Source organism: Antedon bifida, chromosome 2 (genome assembly GCF_963402885.1).
Source record: "Antedon bifida chromosome 2, ecAntBifi1.1, whole genome shotgun sequence".
NCBI classification, from domain to species: domain Eukaryota; kingdom Metazoa; phylum Echinodermata; class Crinoidea; order Comatulida; family Antedonidae; genus Antedon; species Antedon bifida.
In genome coordinates, this window is record NC_136227.1 from 18,306,365 (window position 1) to 18,329,932 (window position 23,568).

Here is a 23,568-nt window from a genome sequence, read left to right on the forward strand (position 1 = left end):
CTACTACTGATAAATATTATTTATTTATTATGATAAATAGACTAAAACTATTCAACCATCACATGCGCAAGTTAAATTCACTTTTAATGGGCTATGCGCACACCCAGTCGTCGTTTGATCCCTCTCTGTGTGTGTGTGTGTTTGTTGTTCCAAGAATTTCTCTCATCTCCTCTCGCGTTTTTGCGAAATAAAAATACCAATTGAATTGAAAAGCAGGAAGTAGGTTAGCCTAGGTTTACTTTATTATCCTAAAAATTTTGGAATATTTAAATGTGTGTTAATTTAGCTTGAAGAAAGGTGGTTAGACATATTGATTTATAAAGATGTAAGTGTGGTCGTTACTTATAGTAAAAAGGCAAAATTGTATTGCATGGCGAAGAAATGCTTGGTGAGTACTGCACTGCTGCTGCTCTGTCTAGCCTCGGCTCGAAGGATTGCGAATTCGTAGTAGGCTAGGCCTCACATGTCAGGCTAAGGAGAGGCAGAGCGTGAAATGGATATGGCGAATGGACATTTGTCGGATCCTAGTGGATCAACGACTGTCAACAATATGGATTCAAATGATTTTGTCTCCCCATGGCCGCAATGGCCTGCATTTTGTGAGACTGAAGCTCATAAGTCTGCAGTTATTTTTGCCAACTGCTTTGGAGAATATGTAATGGATCAGCCAGAACTGAGAACGAAAGATAAGGCAAAACAGTATGCAAACAGATACATTAAACACTTCTTAGAACACTTTGAACATGAAATAAACAAAACTCTGGGTAATGTAATTATTGAAAATCATCAACCAAGTCCACATTTCAACCGGAATGAGATTCCACGCTCTCGACAAGGGAGTTTTCAGTCATTATCACCATCTTTGCCCCCTCCAGATTCATCCTCACTTTTAAATCACCCAAATGGAAATGGAAACGTGATAAACTCTGTAATTCAGTCGTCACATTCTCAAGATGACCTTTCTTCTGGGGCACGAATTAAGAAATCTGCGTCACGTAAAATGTCATTTAGAAAATTTGGACATAACATAAGAAATAGATTTCGTAAACAAAGTTCAGGTGATGTTGATACTAGTCGTTTTCATCGTACTAAGGATTCAGATATTGTTGTAAGAGAAGGAATTGTAAATAATTTAACAGGAGAGGATCAGCAAGGTAGAAGTCAATGGGAAAAGTCTCGACTGCTTCTGGTAAGCAGACCAGAAGGACTAACGTTGGAATTTTATGCACCACCAAAGGTAGGATTTTTTTGTTTTTAAATTTGCTTCTGACATATCACAGTTAAAAAGATTTGAGGTAGAGACTTTACGCAGATATTTTGGTTTTGGTCTACAGGCTTCCTTTAATCATGCACGTACCAAATGGTCTCCATTTTAGTAGTACTAGTAGTGATGATGGTGTGTTGACATGCTCCCACTTGAGGGCAGGATTCATGGAATATACCATTATTAGCTGATATACATTGTTAATAAATGTTTATATTCGAGTCATGGCTCTTTTATCAGACATTATAGTAGGCCAATGTCAGTTTATCCAGGTAAGCGGCACTTGACTACCAACACCACCTTTGGTTTGTATAATTCTTTCCATTAGTGTCCTTTATTTGAATAAACATTGCAATACCAAATCCTCCTCTTTTAGATTAACAACTGTCTGTAATGTAATTTGTCTCAAAACTTCTGATTGCTGCAGTAATGTAGTATTAAGGTACTGTAACCGTTGTCTCAAGATGATGGTGAGGTGAGTTTAAAAAACAATCATCCACGAATGGAACCTCTGGTTAAAACCACATCACACTACTACTAAAAATGCCAACCAACCGGTCTACAGTAAAATAAGACAGTTTAAAAATTTGTATTTTATGAAAGTAGGTGAAGACGGTGGTTGTTTACCGTACCTTTACCGGCCAAGCTATTGATACAGTACAGTACTGTATCTCTAAACACTTTATTTTTATGAGTTAATAAAAAGGGTTTTCATTCTTTATTTTTAACACTAAATTTCACACAAAATGTCAGTAGCATTTGCCATATAATAATAATATAATATAATTTGCCGTATATCAAAATAAATGGTACTCAAGCTGTCTGTATGATGGTTCTTAATACTGTAAATGGTACAGTATAAAGCAAAATTAATCATGTATCTAAATTAAATATTTATGTACCAGTTATACCTAGTCTACATTCACACAATGTGTATTCTGTATACTGTAGGCCCTACAGTGATACCTGACCTTATACCGGCCCACCATTTCCTGATCTTTCCAACATTTAAAAAGGCAATCCTTGTGCTCTAATCCTTGTTTTTTCCAAACTTTTCCTGTTCTTAGGTTTATTCAAGAATATTATCTTAAAAGGAAGTGAACTATGAAATATTTGTAAAATTATTGTACACTTCTTATTATTGATTATTACACTTACTGTATACTGTTAGTACATAATTAAACATGCCTACAATCTACTGTACACAAATAAACTATAATTTTTAATGGATGCTTTGTTATAGTAGTAGTAACATTACAAGCAGAATGTCTCGTACTGTACACTTTTAAGTCTAGATTTTACTGTAAAATGATTCAATTTACAGAGTGAATATAATAAACACTTAAAGTGGATCTAGAACGATTTATGTTTTTAAGACATTATCCAGTACTGTATGTTTGTGTTCGTGTGTTTACCGATTATGAACCGCAATGTGGTTGTGGAGTTTTCTTTAAAAATAGTTTTACTGTAACTTAAAATGCAGTTAATTGCAATTGGATGAACACTACCTGTTGTACATTCCATTTCCACACCCAACAGAGATAAGCAAAGACTTGACACCTGATACAAAGCTTTCCCCCATAGTGTGATGGAATCAATGTCTTTATTCACTTGCAAATTAAGATGGTATGCAAACCTTTTGATCTTCATGTACAAAATGTTAAAGTTAGACTGATATTAGTATACATGTTTGTGCAATAAATGAATGAAATTTATATTACAATACAATTTGATATCTTTCATTCATAACTACTATTACAGTAAGGGTAACTATTACAATATAATGCTAATTTAAATATTGTTCAAGTCATTATGACCCGAACAATTATAATGACGTTGAAGCCTACAAGATGCCTTGTGCTTTACACAGTGCGCCATGCATACATTTTAAGAGCTCAATTTAGTGATGACAATTGTGTCAGTCACTGATTGAGATTGCCAAATGCTAACTGTACAGAAAGAAGCTGGGATAAACAAAATGCATTGTCACATTGCATGTTTATTTAAATAATGGGGAAATGCCCAAGTGCTATTATGAGTCTGTTTAGCAAACATTTTGAATTACTTGTTGATAACAAACACTATAGTTGACAATACAGTATGTTGACAATACTGTATGCTTTGTAAAGTGTAGTTTAAACAATAATTATTATTGTATCCAGATTTCCTTGAATTCACTATGTAATTTTTAAGTCTACTTCATGCCTTTTTGGTATATGATGACTATGATTAAATCTATCATTCCTTTCCCAAAAATGCTACTGTAGCAATCTTCTTAAAATTCTAAATTTCTTTAAACTAAGGCTATATTCAGACCCATGGCATTATAGCATTTTAGCGTATAACGTTAATAGAACAGTACAAACCGCAGAGAAAAAAATGAGGTGTTCAGACCCACAGCATAGTTGCATATTCATGTGCTCTTATTGTACCCAAGTATTTTCATGAAGGAAACAAATTAATTGTGATTGGTCAGTTGAAAATAACCCTAACTTGCTAGTTGATATCGAATTTGTTATTGGTCGCCTGTTGTACAGTAGGTAGGAATTACATTGTCCAGTCTACTGTAGTACAAGGTGCATTAATTTATTTCAATTAAAAAAAATAATGGTAGTCAGTTTGTTTACAGTTGTATTGTTTGTAGTCTACAGTAGTTAGTCCTTATTCTGGCCTTTTTTGTTGATAATACAGGATGTCAGCCTAAGTCAAACCTTGTTTCACATCATAACAGGAAACGTTCTGATTGGATACAACGTTGGAAATTACAGTAACGTCGTACACTAAAACGGTACTAACCGTTTTCCACTAATACGCTACAGGGGTTGTATGATGCGTCGTACAATAATCCCCAACTGTTCAGACACATTTTTATTATATATAATATATATAACGCCATGGGTCTGAACAGGGCCTAAAAACATTTTTCCTAAACTGGTATGTCCAGTAGCGTTGTATAATTGATTTGTGTGTCCATATGTAGTAACTTTGATTATTGTGCAAAAATAAATAAACAAAAAATGTCATTTTCATTCCTTAAATTTTATTGGTTTAATATTATAACTAGAGGGTGAGCTTGCTTTGCTCGCTCCCCCTCTAGGAAGTGTAGACGATTGTTCTCGGAATGATAATGACTAATGAATAAATGGGTTTAGAAGGACGTTCTGGCTTGGACGTTTTCTGTCGGTTAACATTATTAAAATGCTTGATATTCGTAAAACTAAACCTACTATGTTTCACAGTGTCTTAGATGATTAATAACATTTTAAAGTATAGTGTTTATTGTTTGGTAGGGCTCTTGTAGGGCGGAGGTGGGGATTCGGAGTTCATTCGAGGGAGGTGCTGGGTAGCCTCTTCAGTCTAAGACAGTTCTCCCGGAGGGCCCAGTGTATACAGTATATATGATGAGTTTGTGACAGTGGCTGTGTGAACTACAGTAGTTAGTACACCGGGGTAACCCCCTATTCATCTCGAAAGATGTACTAGGTTATTTATTTAAAGTGCACAGAGCCAGATGTGTACACTGGACCTACCTAGTTTAATAGTCATTACCTGAGAAGACTCGTTCTACCACCAGAACCATGGAGCGAGTGAGCCTCGAACCATTGCCGATGTTAAATGGCTACGCATTACGGTTCCACTTCCTTAACTGCTCGGCCAATCACTTGCTCTGGGACGGGTATACTTTCTACTGTACTGTAGTCTTCACTAATTCTTCACTTTGTTTGTCTACTATATCCAGCTTTATTCAGAGACTAGGGGCAGATTGCTATAAAACAGTCTTAACTAATGGTCTTAACTCCTTGACTTGGCTTTATCAGATAGATGGTCTTACTAAAGCCACCCCTGTTAAACCATTGCTATAAAACAGTCTAAGATAAGACCGCGTAAAGTAACAAATTGAGGGCGTACTTTGCGCGTAGAATACCAAATAAGGTAATGTTTGTCACGCTTGTTCAATTCACAATCATAACAGTACTGTACCTACATTTCTACGCGAGAAAATCTATTCTAGGCCTATATAAGAATAAAATCACCGTTATTATTTGATGTAACACTTAAAACTCAACAAGTGGTTGTCTTTAACGATAAATAATACGTAAAAGCAACAAAAAGAAAGGTTTAAGACTGTTTTAAGACTCCTTCGAGTACTGTAGGCTTAGATTTTAAAGACCGCTTACAGGTTAGACCGCGGTATAGCAATGGTCTAAAATAAAGACTACTTGCTACGTCACGAATTATAGCCGGCTAAGCGCTAAGACCGCTTATAGCAATCCACCCCAGGTCTTTAATCAAACTTGGTGGGTTGGTGCAGCTCGGTATAAGGGTCTGTTTCTGCTGCATAGAGCCGAATAAACTGTTTATTTCAAAATAGATTTAAAATGTAATTTTATATTTTACTGCATTTCTGCTAAATTTTTGCTCCAAAATAGCCGTTTAAATCAGTGGCTGGTCGTTGACAGAAGTTGTTAGCATTACCCAAATGTAATTATTTAGATAATTATCTTCAAAATAGTTATATTTATGTCAATTTGATGATGTCATCATGTTAGAAATTGGATTTAAAAGATGGGTCTCGTAATTTCATCTATGCTACGCTGTATACAGTATGTGGCACATGCAAGGGAAATCAGACATAAGTCGGAATTTTCAAAATTGAGATTTTTACAAATACTGAAAGTACATAATCCAAGATTTAAAATGTTGAAAAAAATATCTTGATATCATGTCTACTTCCAGAGATATCACAGTCTAAAGTTTTGGCTGTTACAATCAGTGTTTTGAGAAAAATGCTTTAAAGTTAAGTAACAGGAAATGACAGATACAAAAAAATAAACAGGGCAAGTTTACGCCTTATCAAAAGGGTATTTTAATTGTTTTATTTCAATGAAACTTCGCACCTTTGTTAATTAACTATTGTTCTATTGTTATGCAAAATTTGCATTAAAAACAATCCACTAGAACACTTTCAATTTAATAAGCATAAATATGATAGGTGTTACCACACAAAATGTTAAAATTTATTTGTCTCGAAAAATAGAAAAACCCCAAGGTAATGTAAATAAATACTGTTTCAGCTATCATTTTCTGTAAAAATAAAAAAAAATGAAATTTTTCAGCCTTTTTTTTTTATTGTTTTTGGCTGTCTCTACAAATCAATACATGCGACTTATGTCCGATTTCGCTTGCATGTGCCACATATTGTATAAATACAGTGTATTCTGTAAATACTGTAATATGCTGTCAGCACTGTAAACATATTTATTTTGTGTCATACTGATAGGATGGCATAATAATTGTCGCCGTTCATATTTTAAATGATTTATGTGCATTTTCGTTTGCGCGGATAACCCAAACTCGTCAAAGAGTTCAGAGTTCAAATCTAGTTTTTGATTAACATTTTATTGAGCCCTATGTACAGAATACTATACCAGCACATGTAACCTGTTTGTAACAAGATTTTTTTAGTGAATAATAAAATTTCACATTAAACCTTCGTTTTTAGTTAATGCATTCATCTGGTGCATCGGATTAATACACCATTCATATCAGCTTTTACAATTTCATTATAAAACAGAGGTCCCAACTTGAAAATGTGAGATCTCGGTAATTAGAATTTATGAAATCATACGATATGTTCAGACTCCCCATGGTTCATTATAGGCTCTAGAAACTAAAGACCATTTGGATTAATTCATAAAATGGTCATATTGTACACATTTACAAGGTATATTTAAATATTAGTGAGGTACAGTAGGTTTTGCAACGCTACAAAAACAGATATGCCACGCATACATATTTGTTTTTGTCAGCCAACGAAATATTGAGGGCACAAAAATATGAATGCGATAAATTTGAATGAAGCGCATGTACAGTACTGTATGTATTGCTTGGTTGCTTAGGAACATCAAAGCAAGTGAGGACTTAAAAAAACTGCTATGATATTATACTTTTAATAAATCTAAAATTATATTATAATCATTCCTGATTACTCGTTTTGTAGTTACGAATATGACTAGTGATATTCGTCAACACGAATACGCTTTACGAATATGAAATGGGGATCAGCTCAAAGGTTTCACAAATGTGTGACGTATCCGTTTTTGTTACCATATTTGAAGCGTTGCGAAACCTCACTTATAGTTATACAGTATGCAATGAAAGACGTACATGAGGGTTAGCCTCACCACACAGTGCATCATAACTGAAGAATTGTGGGGATTTTTATTTTCGTGGAACATTCACTTTATAGTAGAAGACCCCTGATTACGATGTAAGGCAATCAAATAAATGAAATTATATCACCTTAAAAAAAAAATAGGTCTGAAGTATAATTATTTTATTAAAAATACCAATGTTTTGTTAAATATAAATGATATATTACGACAAAGAATAATGATATTTCAGTCTGTGTTATTATATGGGTGTGTTTTATACACAGGTGCGACTTGTACACCGAAATACACCATACAGTAATATTCTTATACTGTAATGCTTACTGAAAGACCTAAAAATATTAAGCTAGACCTTTTTTAAAATTTAGATAATTGATTAGCTAGACTTTTTTTAAAGGTTTTATGTTATTTCAGAGCTACATCCAGAGAGACAGTGTAGTATACCATGCAGTTTAGAAAATGTATGATTTATGATGATATAAAATGTTGCTTCAATAAATTCTTTACAATACTGTAGTCAGTCTAACAAAACTATAAATCATATTCTACTATAACTGTTCATTAACTTTATTGCACAAAAATGGTTGGTGGTAATATTAATGGTGGCCCAATTAATTAATGTAATACATAAACAAGATATAAATCAGTATAAAAATTACTATTTTGCCTGTCCACCACAGTGGCTGCATGAGCCAGTACACAACAGTACAGGGTAACCTTCTACTCATCTCGAAAGATGTATTTATTACACTGGACATATGGTTTATACTTGTTCTACCACTATATTTGTTTGAGTGGGACTTGAACCCTTAAAGCTATGAACACGGTTCCACTGTATAAGATTAAATGTGCACTTATTTCGGCATAGAACTCAACGCAACTCAACTGAAAAGAACTACAGTAGTTGCGCGAGAGTACTTACTGTATGTCGACTTTCGAGCAACTCGAAAAAATAGAACATTCAGTTGAGGTCAGTTGTAGGCTAGTTAAGGTCAGTTGCGTTCAGTTGCTTGGAGCGTTTTATGTCGACACGGTTGAGTTCTGTGTCGACATACCTAGATTACTGTAAGACAATTCACCATCTGCAACCAATTTCTTTGAGGAAAAGTACAGTACAGTATATGCAGAAGCAACGATGAAGATGAAAAAAGCTGTAGTGATTCATTTCACATTTGCTATCTACAAAGATCATCGATAATTTGTTCTTTTAGTGTACAATAGGCCTAGTCTAGTATACAGGTTACTGTACGTGATTTTTTAACCCCAACCTTGTGTGTGCAGTTGTTGAATAATATTACCTTTTTAAAATGTTAATCTATTTTTTCCCCAACAGTCATCAAAACCAAAAGCAGGAATATACTGCTTCCTGATAGAAGAAGTTAGAGAAACAACGGAGCTTGAATTACCTGGAACGAAACATGCTTTTGCTTTAAAGGTAAATTTACTCGTCATCCAGAAATGTAAATGTCTACTATATATCATGCCTAGCTTTACCTGGATAAAGTGAAATACTATTCAAGATGAAGTAAAAATCTTATGTTATATATACATTATTTTGAAATAATTTTTTTTCAGTTAAAATGGTCAAAAAATAACAAATCCTCCATTTTCACTATTCAAGAACATTATGTTAATTTTACCAAATTGAACAAATGAAGACAAATTTAACATAATACTCATTATTAGCAACTTGACAATAAAACAAATGAAGTTTAATTTTAGTTACTTTTTAAATTTTTAATTAAATTGGTTTGACCAATTGTACTTTTAACAGTTTTAAAGAAATTTATGTTTAATTACAAAAATTAAAACGTGTCATGAACATTCAAATTACTCTTGGTTAGTGTCTCATCTTGGTCAATCTTGCCAATTAAATGCAAGTTTAATTTGTATTTTCACAAGTGGGTGACACCTTTACTACACATGCTTTAAATACTATTACAGTACAAAAGACCTTTTGTACAATGTTGTATTCACATCAAATGTCATTCTGATTGGTTTAAGATGTGGGAGGGAGTGATCAACAAAGTCTGCAATATCCAACGTAATATCTAATAACCCTTTCTAGAGTATAAGGATCCCTATGTCACTAATATTAGTAATTTGCAAGACTATTTTTTGCTTTTAATTACAGTTTTTCGGGCAAATTATTTTGTTTTGATCCAATTTTTGGTTTTAAATAAAGGAATATTTACTATTATGTGACATTAAAATGGTATATTAAAAACTATTTTTTCCAGGGGGATAATCAATACATCCAACTATTGCCTCATTGAAGTACAGTAGGGAAAAAATAAGTGCCTGCAAGATTTTGATTCTGCCAGGGCTACTGTATAATTGTATTGTACACAAGTACATTACACAGACATACATTGCCAATAATTTTGATTGGGGGCCAAAATTGTTAACATATAATTGAAAACATTTACACACGGTTTACAAGTTGCTTCACATTGTTTCACATTCATGAAAAGCCAACACAATGCACCACACACCCTCATAAAAAACATACCATAATAAATAAAAGTATTTTTTATTTTACTGAATTTGATTCTTTACTTCCGATGATTTCAGCAAGCTACAGTATCCGTATCCTGGCATTTTAATTTTTTTGTCTCACAAGTTGCTAAATTGTTTTTTTTTATTGTTATTAATATTATATTATTATACTGTTTATTTCACTGGTCAGACAAACAAAATTCATTGTAACTGTAGTGTAAATCAATAGAACTTTGAACTTTTAATTGAGAGCTTTATTTACTATAATCTGTACAGTATCTATTTTTTTCTCAAGTTCTTTGTCGAACTTCCTTTTGCATATATGTATGGTAAATTATTTTATGTCCTCAATACTAACATTTTGATTTCACAAAATTAAAATCTAATTTAAAAACACCATTAATGTAAAATTCAAATTTATATTAAATATTACATACGGTACAGTACTACTACAGTCATCTGACATCGTTTTATATTTGTCATAATTTGATATTTCTGTTGTGTTAATAGTACAGTACTGTATCCTGCACCCACTGATAGAAAAAAATCATATTTTATTTTATTATCTGTATCTTTCCTATTTTGAATTTTTTTCTTTAAACTTTTCTCTAAACTCAACATAAATGTTGCAATGGAACAGCAGCCGGACATGTCGTCCATGAGGAAACGGGCACAGCATACAGGAGCCATACACGGATTACTTCATGTACAGTAATAATGTGTTGTTATACTGTGTAGTGTTAGTTTGTTGTATTTACTGTTGTTATATCCTGTCTGTGTTTTGTCGTGATCAATATCGTATACAGTATTTTTATTTTCATTTATTTTCCATTTAATAAAGTGTCCTATATTTTTAAACACTTTTTATCACTTACATGTAGATTTTGATGGAAAACCTACTGTATTAGTACTCACTGTTTTTAGGTGCTCATGATATATAAGTCGCATTTATCTTTAAAGCATTTAAAAAATCTATTTTTATGTGGTACTTTAAAGGACAACTTTATCGATATGGTTGAGTGAATCCATCACATCATCACATACGTCATGCTTCTAGCTACCTCGGGGTCAATAGCAAAGCGTGACAATTTCTAGTAAACACACGTTTTAATAAATAAATTGTAAAAAATATAAATTTTGAATTTTGCCTATCTGCATATTTGTACTGTATTCAAACATTTTGGCAAATTTAAGCCTAATGCAGGTCAAATTAGCAATTGAAATATATTAATAATAATATGAATCCAAGTACATTAACAATCAATGAAAACTCATGAGGTAGATTTTGCTAAGCACACTTGACGTCACAGAAATTTACAGCGACGGCTTCATGGTGAACGCGTGTTGTGATATTGTAAATCTCGCAATTGTTCTGAGATCATATGTACTGTACTGTACATCCCTAAGTTGTCAAAATAATATTTTTCTTGGTAATGTTGTCCTTTAAGTTTAAAAATGTTCATATATCATCATACTTGTCTTATCTTACTTAAACAAAATTACGGAAAATCCTACCGTAGTATTAAATTAAAAATTAATTTATAATGTCCTTATTATATTGTACATTTTTAGAGATGTTTTGATTGATATTGGCAAAGATGTGTTTGTATAGTAATGCTTGACTGTAGAAGGAAAATGCATGTTTTCGCATTATATTTTCAGCAGTTGTTTTTGTTTAATTTGTCTCTCTAAATATCAGTGCCATACACCTTTGAAACTGTTACCTACAGTACGTGTAACAGTAGAAAATGTCTCCTTACACTTTACAGTACAATACAAACAAGGGGAAAAAATACACCTTCAAAGAGACACTTTGTTTAGGTAGAAGTACAGGTACAGCATAGTTTACAGTATGATGTTGGGTGGGAGAGAATATTTCTACGTGTTGAAAGATTGACTGTTCTATTCAATAAACAGGACTATGAGATTTGATTGAAAATATTCTTCCCATTGAATGATACAACACAATTACTATTGTACAGTATGTCCATCTTAAATTGAATGTTAGCTACAGTACAGTAAGCCAAACATTTTGCTTTAGGGTCTGTTTCTGCTGAAAAAATAAAAATTGTTTCTAAGTACCACAAACCACAGAAATAATCGCGTTGCAACTGAAAATGTTCTCCGACGTTAATCGGTTATCTGGTAATTGCTTTTTAAAAATCACGTCATCCATACCCACAGCGCAGTTCAAGTTATGGAAGGCCGATGAGAGTTGGTTTGTTTACATCCTATCGCTGCCTAAAACTCTCACATGTAAGATTAATCCGGATTAAAAATTGAACTCGTAAAGCTATATTATTTGTAAAATAAACATCTAGTAGGCTAGGCCTACTACTGTACCACATACAACAGAATAATGATGTTATATTAATAAGGGTACGTCGGCGAGAAAAGTTTGTTTCGCCGTTCGGCGTTGGTTCTAGGGGTACTCTTCTAGGGCCTAGGCTAGCTAGGCTATATATTTCTACCGAAACAACAGGCCTAAAAAAGGACATGCAAAACATCGTTAGCCTGGACTGGTGGGATGTAACGGTGTACTTGTAACGCAGAATCTTAGAGTCTCTCGGTATAATTCTCCCCCACAAAATAATAAAAATCAAATGTTTAACATTTGATTGTTATTCGGTCCACATCGCTGATCGTCATCGATCGCGCAAATAAACAGCATGCTTTGTGAATAAGGGTTGCCATACTCTAGAGGTCAAAGTGTGGTCAATAATCGCTATTTGTGTTGCAGTCTCAAAACTGCTCCGCAATAATCGGTTAAAACAAGAAATAATCGATTAAAACACGCAATGGATTGAGTGTTTTTAATCGGTTATTTTTAATCGGTTATTTTATTTTGCGCCGTTTCTGCTGCCCAAAAATAATCGATTAAAAAAATAAACGGTTAATAATCGATTATTTCTGCTCAGCAGAAACAGGCCCTTAGAAACAAAGCAATTTCAGATGGTGCACACTACTGGTTGGATGTTTATAGTGAATATTTTCACTACCCTACCTACAGTATAAAATTCTCTAAATTTCAAGTTTCTGCCTACAAAATGCATGTGTGCTATTATAATAATTAATATTTGTATATGTGTGTGTGTATGTTTGTGTTATTGAATTTTTGTTATGTTCTTTAAAAATCATCTAATTTCCTTTTTTCGCACCATTTAAATGATGCTACTTGTTTTATGTTTTGCATTTAATTTAGATAAATTAATGATGTGGGGTAGGGAATTAAAAAATAAAATTTCAAAATATAAATAAAAGGTACCTATTGAGAATGCACTGCTGTATGTTCAAAACTGTACAGTATGTTTTTTACACAAATTGCAACTAACCTAACAGTACTAATACTATTCCAAGGAAAATGACCAATTATTCCAAATTTGGCCTGAAATTGAAAGTTATTAAACTTCTTATCGTAATCAAAAGATGCTGTGCAAATAGATTAATAGGCTATAATGGTTAAGGAAATACTGTACTACAGTACTTCAATGACAAATTTAAAATGATCTTCTTCTGTATAGCTGCATTCGCACAGACTAAGCACCAGGGTGTATGCAAACCCAGGTTCATCGAATCAAGTGAGTTCACACAGATGTAAACCAAACTCTCATTCTATTTACTTTTTATTTGTGAATATTATACTTTTTTTATTATAATCTGGTTATGATGAAGTTTTGTAATGCTTGTTGTATTTTATTGATTTTATCAGTAGTTATTGTTTCTAAAAATATATTGTAAGTTCACAGCATGGGCTGTCCAGTATGGTATGCTTGAAGCACCAGTGCATCATACTGTACCTACTGTACAGTAACTCATTGTCTATTTCGTGCCTAGATAAACCTGGATAAATCGGCAATAGCCCTTTCTCCTCGAAGAGCAAGATATACCTCGAATAGTAGAAATTTTCATTGAACACCCCTTTCCACAAATGCTATAGTCCACAAATCACTATCATTTTTTTATTTCGAGACATAGAGAGTTTGTACAGTGGCTGTTATATATATATATAAATCCAAAGGCAAATTACTGAAAAAAATGACAATGCTGTGGGTATCAGTGGCTGGATCTCAATGGAGATACAAATAAAAAAAGCGAAAAGCTAAATCAAAACGATAAAGTAAACAGCCAGAAAAGTTAGCAGAGCTTTCGGGCAACATATATACATATATTACATAGCCTATGTAAATATGTGAACGTGATTGGTTGAAATTGGTTTTCTATTAAGTTTTCTATTAAATGCTCCCGCCTCAGACATCGGGTTCTGAGGGTCCGCACATTGTCAGGAGTTACAATAGCGACTAGACGGATGGTCACGCTGTGAGGAGTTTGTTGCTTGAGTGTTAGGGGCCTGCGGTAGAGGACCTAACAGGCACTAATTAATCGCAGCCTATGGAGGTGCTGCTCATTCATTTGAACACTGCTCCTCCATTGAAAACGCAGGATAACGGTGACCCCTGAGAGCTCTTCCAAGGAAGAAGGTTCCTCAGTATTCCTCCCCTCATATCATACCAGTTGGTACTGCCTTTCCATATTACATCAATAATACAAGTGTTGTCGCTGGTATACGACCATGATCTTTCCATACAAAGATTAGAGGAAGTTCATGGTGAGAAGACTTGCAGGTTACTTGCGGGGTTCGTGCAGTGCTTGACCAAATTGTCATCCACTGCAGGGACAGGTGGAGCGTCTCGTTGGTACTACCAGCCCTGATGCTTAATGTCGTCCAGCCAACTAGAGAATTTCTTAAAGTGGTGCACATGCCAACTAACCTGAGGCGGTACCTCAGGCCAATTATGTGCTGTGGTGTCCATGTGTGAGCTGATGTGCTCATAGTCAACAACTGAAAATTGTGAGTTATGCGCTTTATCGGTCACTCCTACACCACCAATTCACATGCATCAGTTGCATGTGGTTGCATAGGTGTTGTATACAGGTAGTGCCAGCATTCACCCCATCGTTATCTCCATCTATCTTGTTGTTTATCCAGATAAGCTAGGCACGAAATAGACTACACAAACCAACAGTGGGGTTGATAGTCTATAAGTGCTAGCTTACCTGGATAAACGCCCTCCCACCGTCCCCTCAGACAAGAAGTCTGGCGATGGGGAGGCTCCCACCTGAGGGCATAGTTCATGTACTATACCATTTGTGGAGGGGTGTTCAATGAAAATTTCTACTTTTCGAGGTATATCTCGCTCTTCAGGGAGAAACGGCTATTGTCCGTTTATCAAGGTAAGCTAGCACTTATAGACTATCATCACCACTGTTGGTTTGTGTAATTTTAATCCTGTATTACTTTATATTGACTTTTATAAAGACTACTTAAATTTGCCATTAACATTACAATCTAAAAAATAATCATGTAAGAAGTTGATCAGAGAATTATCTATTACCAATGTATCTACATTGCATGCTATACTGTAGCATGCATCTGTAATTTAATCTATAGTACAGTACTTTACTATAGATTTCTAATATTGAAAAGTTTAAGCTATTACATGCTATTTGTAGCATTCAGTAATCATAATTACCGAGCTTTCAATTTTGTTGAGTTTAGCAATTTGTAGTCCGACTCAATTCGGTCGATTCTACACTATAGGTCTAGGAACTGAATTCTGCTAGTTTATCAGTACACAAGTGCAATTCAACCTTTTTTAGGTGTATAGGGTCATCGGGCAAAAAAGAGTTGTTGAGCTGGACAAATGATGTCATCTGTAAATGTATTAAATGTCACTAGATTTTCAAAAATCGAAAGCTCCTTATTATTCAAATGTTGGTTTTATTATTAAATGAATTCATATGAACAACAACGTTGCCTTTTTAGGCTGAGAATAATCTTGAATTTGTGATGGAAGCTCAGAGTATTGAGGACATGCAAGCATGGCTAGCCAGTATACAAGAGTCAATGAAAGCAGCACACAGAGGAGCTAGCTTAGATCGAAGGTAATTTTACAATTTTCTTTTATTAATATTAATTACACAAATTATCCAAAAATTAAGAACACTAGTACCTATTACACATCACCCAGCGAAACACACTGGGACATACACACAAGATATTATACAAACAAATAATTACGGTTTATGAGTACAGTGGTACAAATAAGGAAAGGTTCTTCACAAAGCAAACTAATAGCAATTTTGTATCCTTGTTTTATAGGCGACCACTTCCCTCTGTTCCCGTTGATGAGAACCATCACATGGACTCACAACCGATGAGGAACAGCTTAGCAGTAGAAATTCCCACTGATGGTAAATATAAAATGACTTCTTTTAATATTTTTTTAGTTTGGTCATGTACAAAGTCTCAAAATGTTCTTGTCGAATTTTGAGGACATTTTATGGATAGGTTAAGAAAGAGGGCGGGCGGTTCTCAAATAAAATGAATATGTTTCTGCTATGTAGGTATTCAACTTGAGATCATCCATCAGTGTGAGAAGTATTCATAGAACAGACTTCTATTCAGATCTCTTGCACATCTCCAACAACTGATGGGGCTGATTATTGTTTTTCTCATAGACATATCTTAACAAATTTCAATTGTATTTCCGTCTTATAGGTTCAAGTCCAGATCGAAGTCCTAATACATCACCCCCACCACAAATACCACCCAGAGAGCCTTGTCCGCAACGGGCATCAAGCAGTGCAAGTTCAGAGCAAGCTATTACACCTATCACAGCCCCAGGTATAGCATGATACACTAAACAAAATGTTGAATAATCAACTTGAAAGTATTATACATATTCCATGCAATGATTTATACAGTATCAAGGAAAATTAGGATACTGCATATATTCAATTGCTTGGTGCATGTAAAACTCAAGACACAGAATAGACCAAACTGTATACTATTTGTGTGATTATGAACAAACTGCAATTAAACACAAACATATTTTGATATAGTAACCACTCATGAGCTACAATTTCTGATATCAAAATATTGACTAGGTTTTTAAGGCTCCCTAAACCTTATAAACATAGTCAATATTTCTTGTATGTACCTAGATCATACCATCATATGAAGCTTGTTTTGCCACTACATGAATTTATTCATACAAAATTTTAAAAAAAAACCAAAAAATATAAGACTAGAGCGAATTGGTATATTTTACTTAACTATAAAAGAAAATAAAGAAAATAAAAGAATAAATATTAAGTTAGAAAAAACTTCAGAAAAAATGCTTGAGTTTCTTTTTTAATATCAATTGAGCAATAAATACAGAAACACGGTTTACATATAATTTGAACTTTAAACTTATTACATTAAAGTAATTATTTCTAATTCGTGAGGTATTGAGTACTATGTTTTAGGACCTTGAAAACCTATCATGCCTGCTAATTGTCTTTTTAGGGGCTTAAAATTCTATGATTCAGTAGGTTAAACCACTCCATTCAGGTATAATTTCCTATAACTTTTTGTTACACTACCGGATGTAGTTATCAGGAAATCAATTGACAGCAACTTGCACATTTTGTTATTGTTGTTATATTTGGTTTTATCCTCATATACATACTACTAGGCCAGTAGTACTTCCTGGTTTGATAATAATATTTAAGTTTATTGTTATCACTGAGGTCTCTGAGTTTAGTGCTAATATAAACAATAATAAAGTACAGTAGTCAGGCCTTACAAAATTAAACCCTATACGAATATGCTGCAGTCCACTCATGAACCATATACAAAATATATGAACTTGACCCTTGTGGGATTGTTAGCTTACCAAACTTTACAAAAGATTTTTTTCTGACTATTTTTATCTATTATTTGTTTTAAAAATAAATTGGCTTACAGTATTCAAGCTTCTAATATTTGCCATCTAACACAGTCCCTTGAATGCTTTTGTCAAATAAATCAATTAATAAAAATAATGGATGGTTTATACTGTAATGTAATCTATATTACATTTGTAAACTTTTGTTGTTTTGATTGCATAATTTAGCATAACTGTCCAAAGTTATATAGGTACAGTAGTGATTTTAGCTCATCAATATTGAGATATTCATAATAGAGGGCTCACTTCATCTAATCACTTTTATTGAATTCTGTACATTACTCATTTCTGATTTTCAGAAAGTGTTGTATCATCAGAAAAATGAGAATGACAAAGATATCTCAAAGATTTCCATGTTGAAAATAAAGAGTATTTAAGGTTTTAAATTTCTAAGGTTGCTTGACTTCACCAATACAGTATGTCAATTTTCCAGAAAGAATTTTCATTCCGTATACAGAACTTATTTAGAAAAAAAAATTGGATTCAAAGAAACTTACCTTTAAATACAAACGTACAAAGCAAGTACAGTTGAACCTTCATTTTATGTACCGTACAGGAACGGAGGGCATACGTAAAATCCAGGTTGACCTTAAATTGACCCCCAAATACATAGATCGTAGCTAAAAAGTCTGCCGTGTTTGCCCACTTTACTGTGTACAGCATGCAGGCAGGTGGTCACTAGCTAGGCCTTGCCTAGACTAATCTAGGCCATGCTAGCAGGCCTATCAAGATGTGAGGCCTAACTACAAAAGTAAAGTATATACAGGCTGTGATGATGTTTAAATAAAATATCAATGTTCTTGTTTTTTCTATCAATAAAAACATTCGCTGCTGTAGGAGGAATGTATGTGTGTAGCTTGTCTCACACACAACACAGCCATGGCTTTGTGCTTTGTTGTTCTTAAATTGCGCCCTCAATTTAAGAAAATGATGACGTCATCAGTCAATTTATCGTACGTAAAATCAGGGTACGTAAAACAAAGGTTCTACTGTATTTGCTATATTGCATTATACTCTTTTTGTTTTGTAGAAGGCATGGTGTTAGTAAGTCCAGAGAATGACCATGTGTTAGCTAGCTACCCATGGTTCCACGGTACCTTGTCACGTATTGATGCAGCTCAGCTTGTACTACAAGGAGGCCATACATGTCATGGTGTGTTCCTGGTACGACAAAGTGAAACAAGGCGTGGGGAGTGTGTACTTACATTTAATTTTCATGGCAGGCCCAAGGTACAGTATTACTTATTAATTCATATAAGGAATATACAGTAGAATTTTGTTAGTGGGGAGATTCTAAAAGCTTAATGCAAGATACGCATGATGCAAGATACAATGTAAATTAGCTTCTGTTGTTTAAATGAAGCATGGAAAGAATGATTGACTTCTATCCACATCATTGACCAACTGGCTTCCTCCATCCATTTCAATTTTTAGCTACCTCCTTGATCAGCCCTTTTCTGAGCATTTCCTAAATAATTTTTTTTTCTTTTGAATTGGAACTCTTCTTTTTTTATGCCCACAACGCAAGAGAAGTTTATTCTTATGCGTTCATACTTTAAAGTAGGGAAACCCATTTTGGTAAATTCTATAGAAGGTTTTGTTGCCCTACTATTCACTAAAAATGAGTCAAAGTAAGCCAAATTTTAAATGCTAGATTGAATAAAAAAAAACAAGGAAAATTGGAGTGCTGGATTGACCATAAGGCCTAGAAAATTTGCTTTGTTCAAGCACCACCCTCTACTACTAATCAATTTGTGGGACTACGCTGAATAGCAACATTTGAAATTTCAAATAAATATGAATAGATGAACAAATAGAGATGATATCAAGATGAATTTTGTATTTTTTTATCAATCTTTAGCATTTACGTTTACAACTTGATCCAGATGGAAAATGCAAAGTTACACACATATGGTTTGACAGTATATTTGATATGCTCGACCACTTTAGAACACACCCTATCCCGTTAGACAGTCGTGACGGATCCAGTCAACCGGATGTTTCCCTCACAGTTTACGTACCAAACACTATACGTCCAAGAACACCCAGTTCGGCGGAAAGCTCCGATGGCAACGTATCGTTCAATCCTGACGGCATGCCGATGTCGGAATTCACGGCACCTGGCAATAGCTTCTTCTTACCGATCAATGATCAGATGGCGAGGCCGCCGGCAAACGGTATTAATACAGATGCTGCCGATGACAATCATAGAGGAGGGCGTGCTGTGCGAAATCAGTATGCATTTGTATGATAGTGTTTTTCTAAGTGTGTGGGTTTTATGTAATTTGTTGCCATGCTAGGACATATTAGAATACATTGATTGTATTGAAACTGAGTTTGGAACGGACATACAGACAGACAAGGACAGGTCTATGCATCAGTTGAAGTTGGTAGGATTGCTCTTTGGGCCGTTTAAGGAATAATCCATTTAATTTTACTATAAAACATAAAGGACAATTTATTGAAGATAATAATAACAGTGTAAACATTATTAATACTGTTATAACATCTTATTATTATATGAGGACTCATTGCAAAGTGAGTAGCATTATTGTTGAGGTGCAATTGAATGTTTGTGTTCGCCAACTTCCCACAGTTTGTTTTTGCATCATGTAGTTTGTTTCCTTTTAGTGATTACATTTATTTATACAGTATTTTAATCAAATTACTGCTAATCTTTAGGCCAAAATACAGATTAGAGTGTAGTCTGAGAACATATTAATTTTAATATGAGACATATTTTAGTGATGAAACGTTGTCTTCTACACTACTACTTAAACGCTGCTTGTAACAAAAATACTGTAGCACTTCTATTACAAAATACATCCTGGCAAATAATTCTTAGAATACACATACACATTTTGGTAATTTATTTGTGCATGCATTTTTGTTTGTGCAGTGGTATTCTTACTGGATAGAAAATGTTTACAGGGCATTAAAATACCAATACAGTACAATTTTATTTTTACAGTCTGAGAAATTATTAACTTAAAAATATTATAATTTTATCATAGCAATTGGCAGCATACAATAATATAAAATTTTAAAATAAACAATATTTTCTTAAATATATTTAAATGAATCATAATATATACATCATAATATGTTTTACCGTAGAAAGTGATATATACACATCATACTGTGATTATTGATATGAGAACACATTGAATTAATGTCTAGTTTTACCAAATGATAAATATAAGACATTAAATAATATTAATAAGAATAAGTATTAAATAATTAGTTACATTTTTGCAGGTAAACATTCTTTTCGATATATATGTTGTGATCAAAAGTTTTAACTAATTATTGAATATATGCACCAACAGTGAGTTTTCATGCTAAGAATAAGTATTGATAAGATGTGATCATGGATATTAATAACATGCAATTCAAAGCAAATTATTTGAGAAAGTATTGCTCACTTTGCCTCCTTATGGTATATCCCAAGCAAAAACATGCAACGTAAAAGTACTTAGACCAATTACTAGTGATAGTTGAAATGATCTGTCATTGCTTGCGTTGTTAGTATATCCTAGTTGTCAAGTTAAATCATCATTTCATTAGATTTCATTAATCACCATCAAATACCAAAATCAGGGAATTCAGGGACCTCTTTTTACTGACGACACAAATTCACTGATTATCAAATTTGTCAATGTTGCTTATAACAATCATAATCAGGCTCATGTAAACAATATCGCAGTTCAAACTCAATTTAATCAAGTTAACTTGTTTTTGTTGCAGCTAAAAATTGAAAATTAATAATTAGAATATTTTGCATTCAAATACCAAATTTTATTTGATATTTACGTTTAACAAACACTCAATTTCCCACAAATAAAAATGAATGATAATAATTTGCAAGTTGAAAGGATAGCTCTGGGTACAACATTTCTATTATCTTTGCAACAATATTGATTATAAACTTACTTTCAGACAACAGTTAAGCATGCTTCGTCCATTCTTTTTTAAAGTGGTAGTACCAGACTTTTTTCTTGCTTAAAAAGTCCTTTAACACCATTTTTTTTTAAAAAGGGCTTGGTCTGCTTCTCCGGTGTCAGAAAGTATTAGTGTTGTTATCAATGTTGTTGCAAAGGTTTATATTTGATAAATAAACAATAGAAATGTTAAAGCCAGAGCTACCCTATTAACTTAGATAGCACAATAAGGTAACATTAACCACAGGCTTAAATTGTATTGATAACTATAGTAGCAATTTAATATTACCAAATCACAAAGAATGTCTATTTTTTACAGTATGTATAATAGAAAACAATTAAATATTGTAAAATTATGTATATTATCTATTGGCAAGGTGAACACCCATAGTGAATAAATATTCATGTAATTATGTTTTTTAAGACATTATTAGAATTATTGTAACTCAGTTACATTACGCAAAACAATTAGATTTGCTTTATATTTTTATTTTAGCATTCATAAGCCACAGTACTTTTGAATATTGGTTATCTCATGATATTGATAGTATACATTTAATCGAAGGTTGATTTGCAAAGATATTGTACGTATAATGTATAAATTAATTATTGTTTCATAACCTGAAATATAAACATAGTTTTACATAATATGTCCATTAATGGAGTTTCCATGTTATATTAGCTTGTGAATGTTTTAATCATCATCCTCATTAGTCATGTAAATCATTGTCATCTTCAATCATCTTCACCATCATAACTATCTAAATCATCTATATCATAATTATCTTTACCACCATCATAATCATCTCTATCGTAGTCATCTTCACCATAATCATCTCTATGGTAGGTATTATAATATAGTAACATCATTATCATAATAATCTTGGGATAACATGATATAAGTCATTCAATCTGTTGTTATTCACAATCTTTCCTTGCTATAGATTTTATATTATTTTATAGAAATCCATTATTGGCTATTTAAAATTTAGAAGTCAAGTTGGTTCAGTAATTGAATAAAATACAGGAAATAATTGTTGTTTTATTTGGATGATGAAAAACAATAATATAAATTAATTTAAAAAACTATAGCCAAGATCTATACATATCAAACAATGTTTCCACATACATGAGAGAAAACATATCAAATCAGACTGTGTTTTATTGTTATTTTTAAATACTGAAAGTTTATATATATAATATTATAATAAGTGTTATTATTAATATTTATTACAAATATTTTTATTGTGTGTGTTAATATATAATGTTATGTTATTTACCATTAGTAGAAATATTAGTATTAAAACTATACATATTTTTGTATTTAACCTAACTTGTTACAACTATTGTTGCTAAACAAAGTGGACATTTTGTCCAATAAGCAATTGCAACTCTGTAGAGGATAATTGGGCTTTAAAGTGAAATTCATATTTTTTCCTTCTAAAAGTATTAGTTATGTTAATTATTATAGATTATATTACATTTATTTAAAGTTTCGTGACTTAAAAAATGCTTTCACACCAATCCCACATGTGGTCTGGTGACCCGACACAAACAATATAAAAAAATAAGAGTTGTTAGTGTGGAAGTAAGTTTAGATTTAGCTGGCAAGTACACTACATATCTTTTTTTTGTTTTAGTTTGTGTATGTTATTGTTAAAATGTTAGGCTTTTTTTACTGAAATATTTAGTTTGTATGTCCCTTTTAGTTCTTTTAAAAATACAAATATTTTTCTTTGAAATAAACTAATAAGCTGCAATTTAATTTGTTATTACATATTAAGCTGCTTTCTTTAAAGCTATTTTATGTTGATTTATGAAATGTATGATTTTATTTATATTATTTTTATAATGTTTCCTGTGTTTGTTTAAATATATAAATTGCAGAATGATGAATCGAAATAACATGTGGACAAGTA

At 32.8% G+C, this 23,568-nt stretch overlaps 1 protein-coding gene across 2 annotated transcripts; it reads left to right on the forward strand.

Moving 5' to 3' along the window:
* Positions 1-138: 138 nt before the first annotated feature.
* Positions 139-23,414, forward strand: LOC144835099 (SH2B adapter protein 2-like). 2 transcript variants are annotated; one of them, XM_078690137.1, is made up of 8 exons: positions 139-1,237; positions 8,771-8,872; positions 10,577-10,642; positions 15,761-15,879; positions 16,097-16,188; positions 16,496-16,621; positions 18,739-18,938; positions 19,570-23,414. In XM_078690137.1, exons 1-8 carry the CDS (start codon positions 494-496, stop codon positions 19,957-19,959), a joined length of 1,839 nt encoding a protein of 612 aa, XP_078546263.1. In that variant the 5' UTR covers positions 139-493; the 3' UTR covers positions 19,960-23,414. The 2 variants fall into 2 exon arrangements, with proteins under 2 accessions (XP_078546263.1, XP_078546264.1); XM_078690138.1 differs by lacking the exon at positions 10,577-10,642.
* Positions 23,415-23,568: the final 154 nt, after the last annotated feature.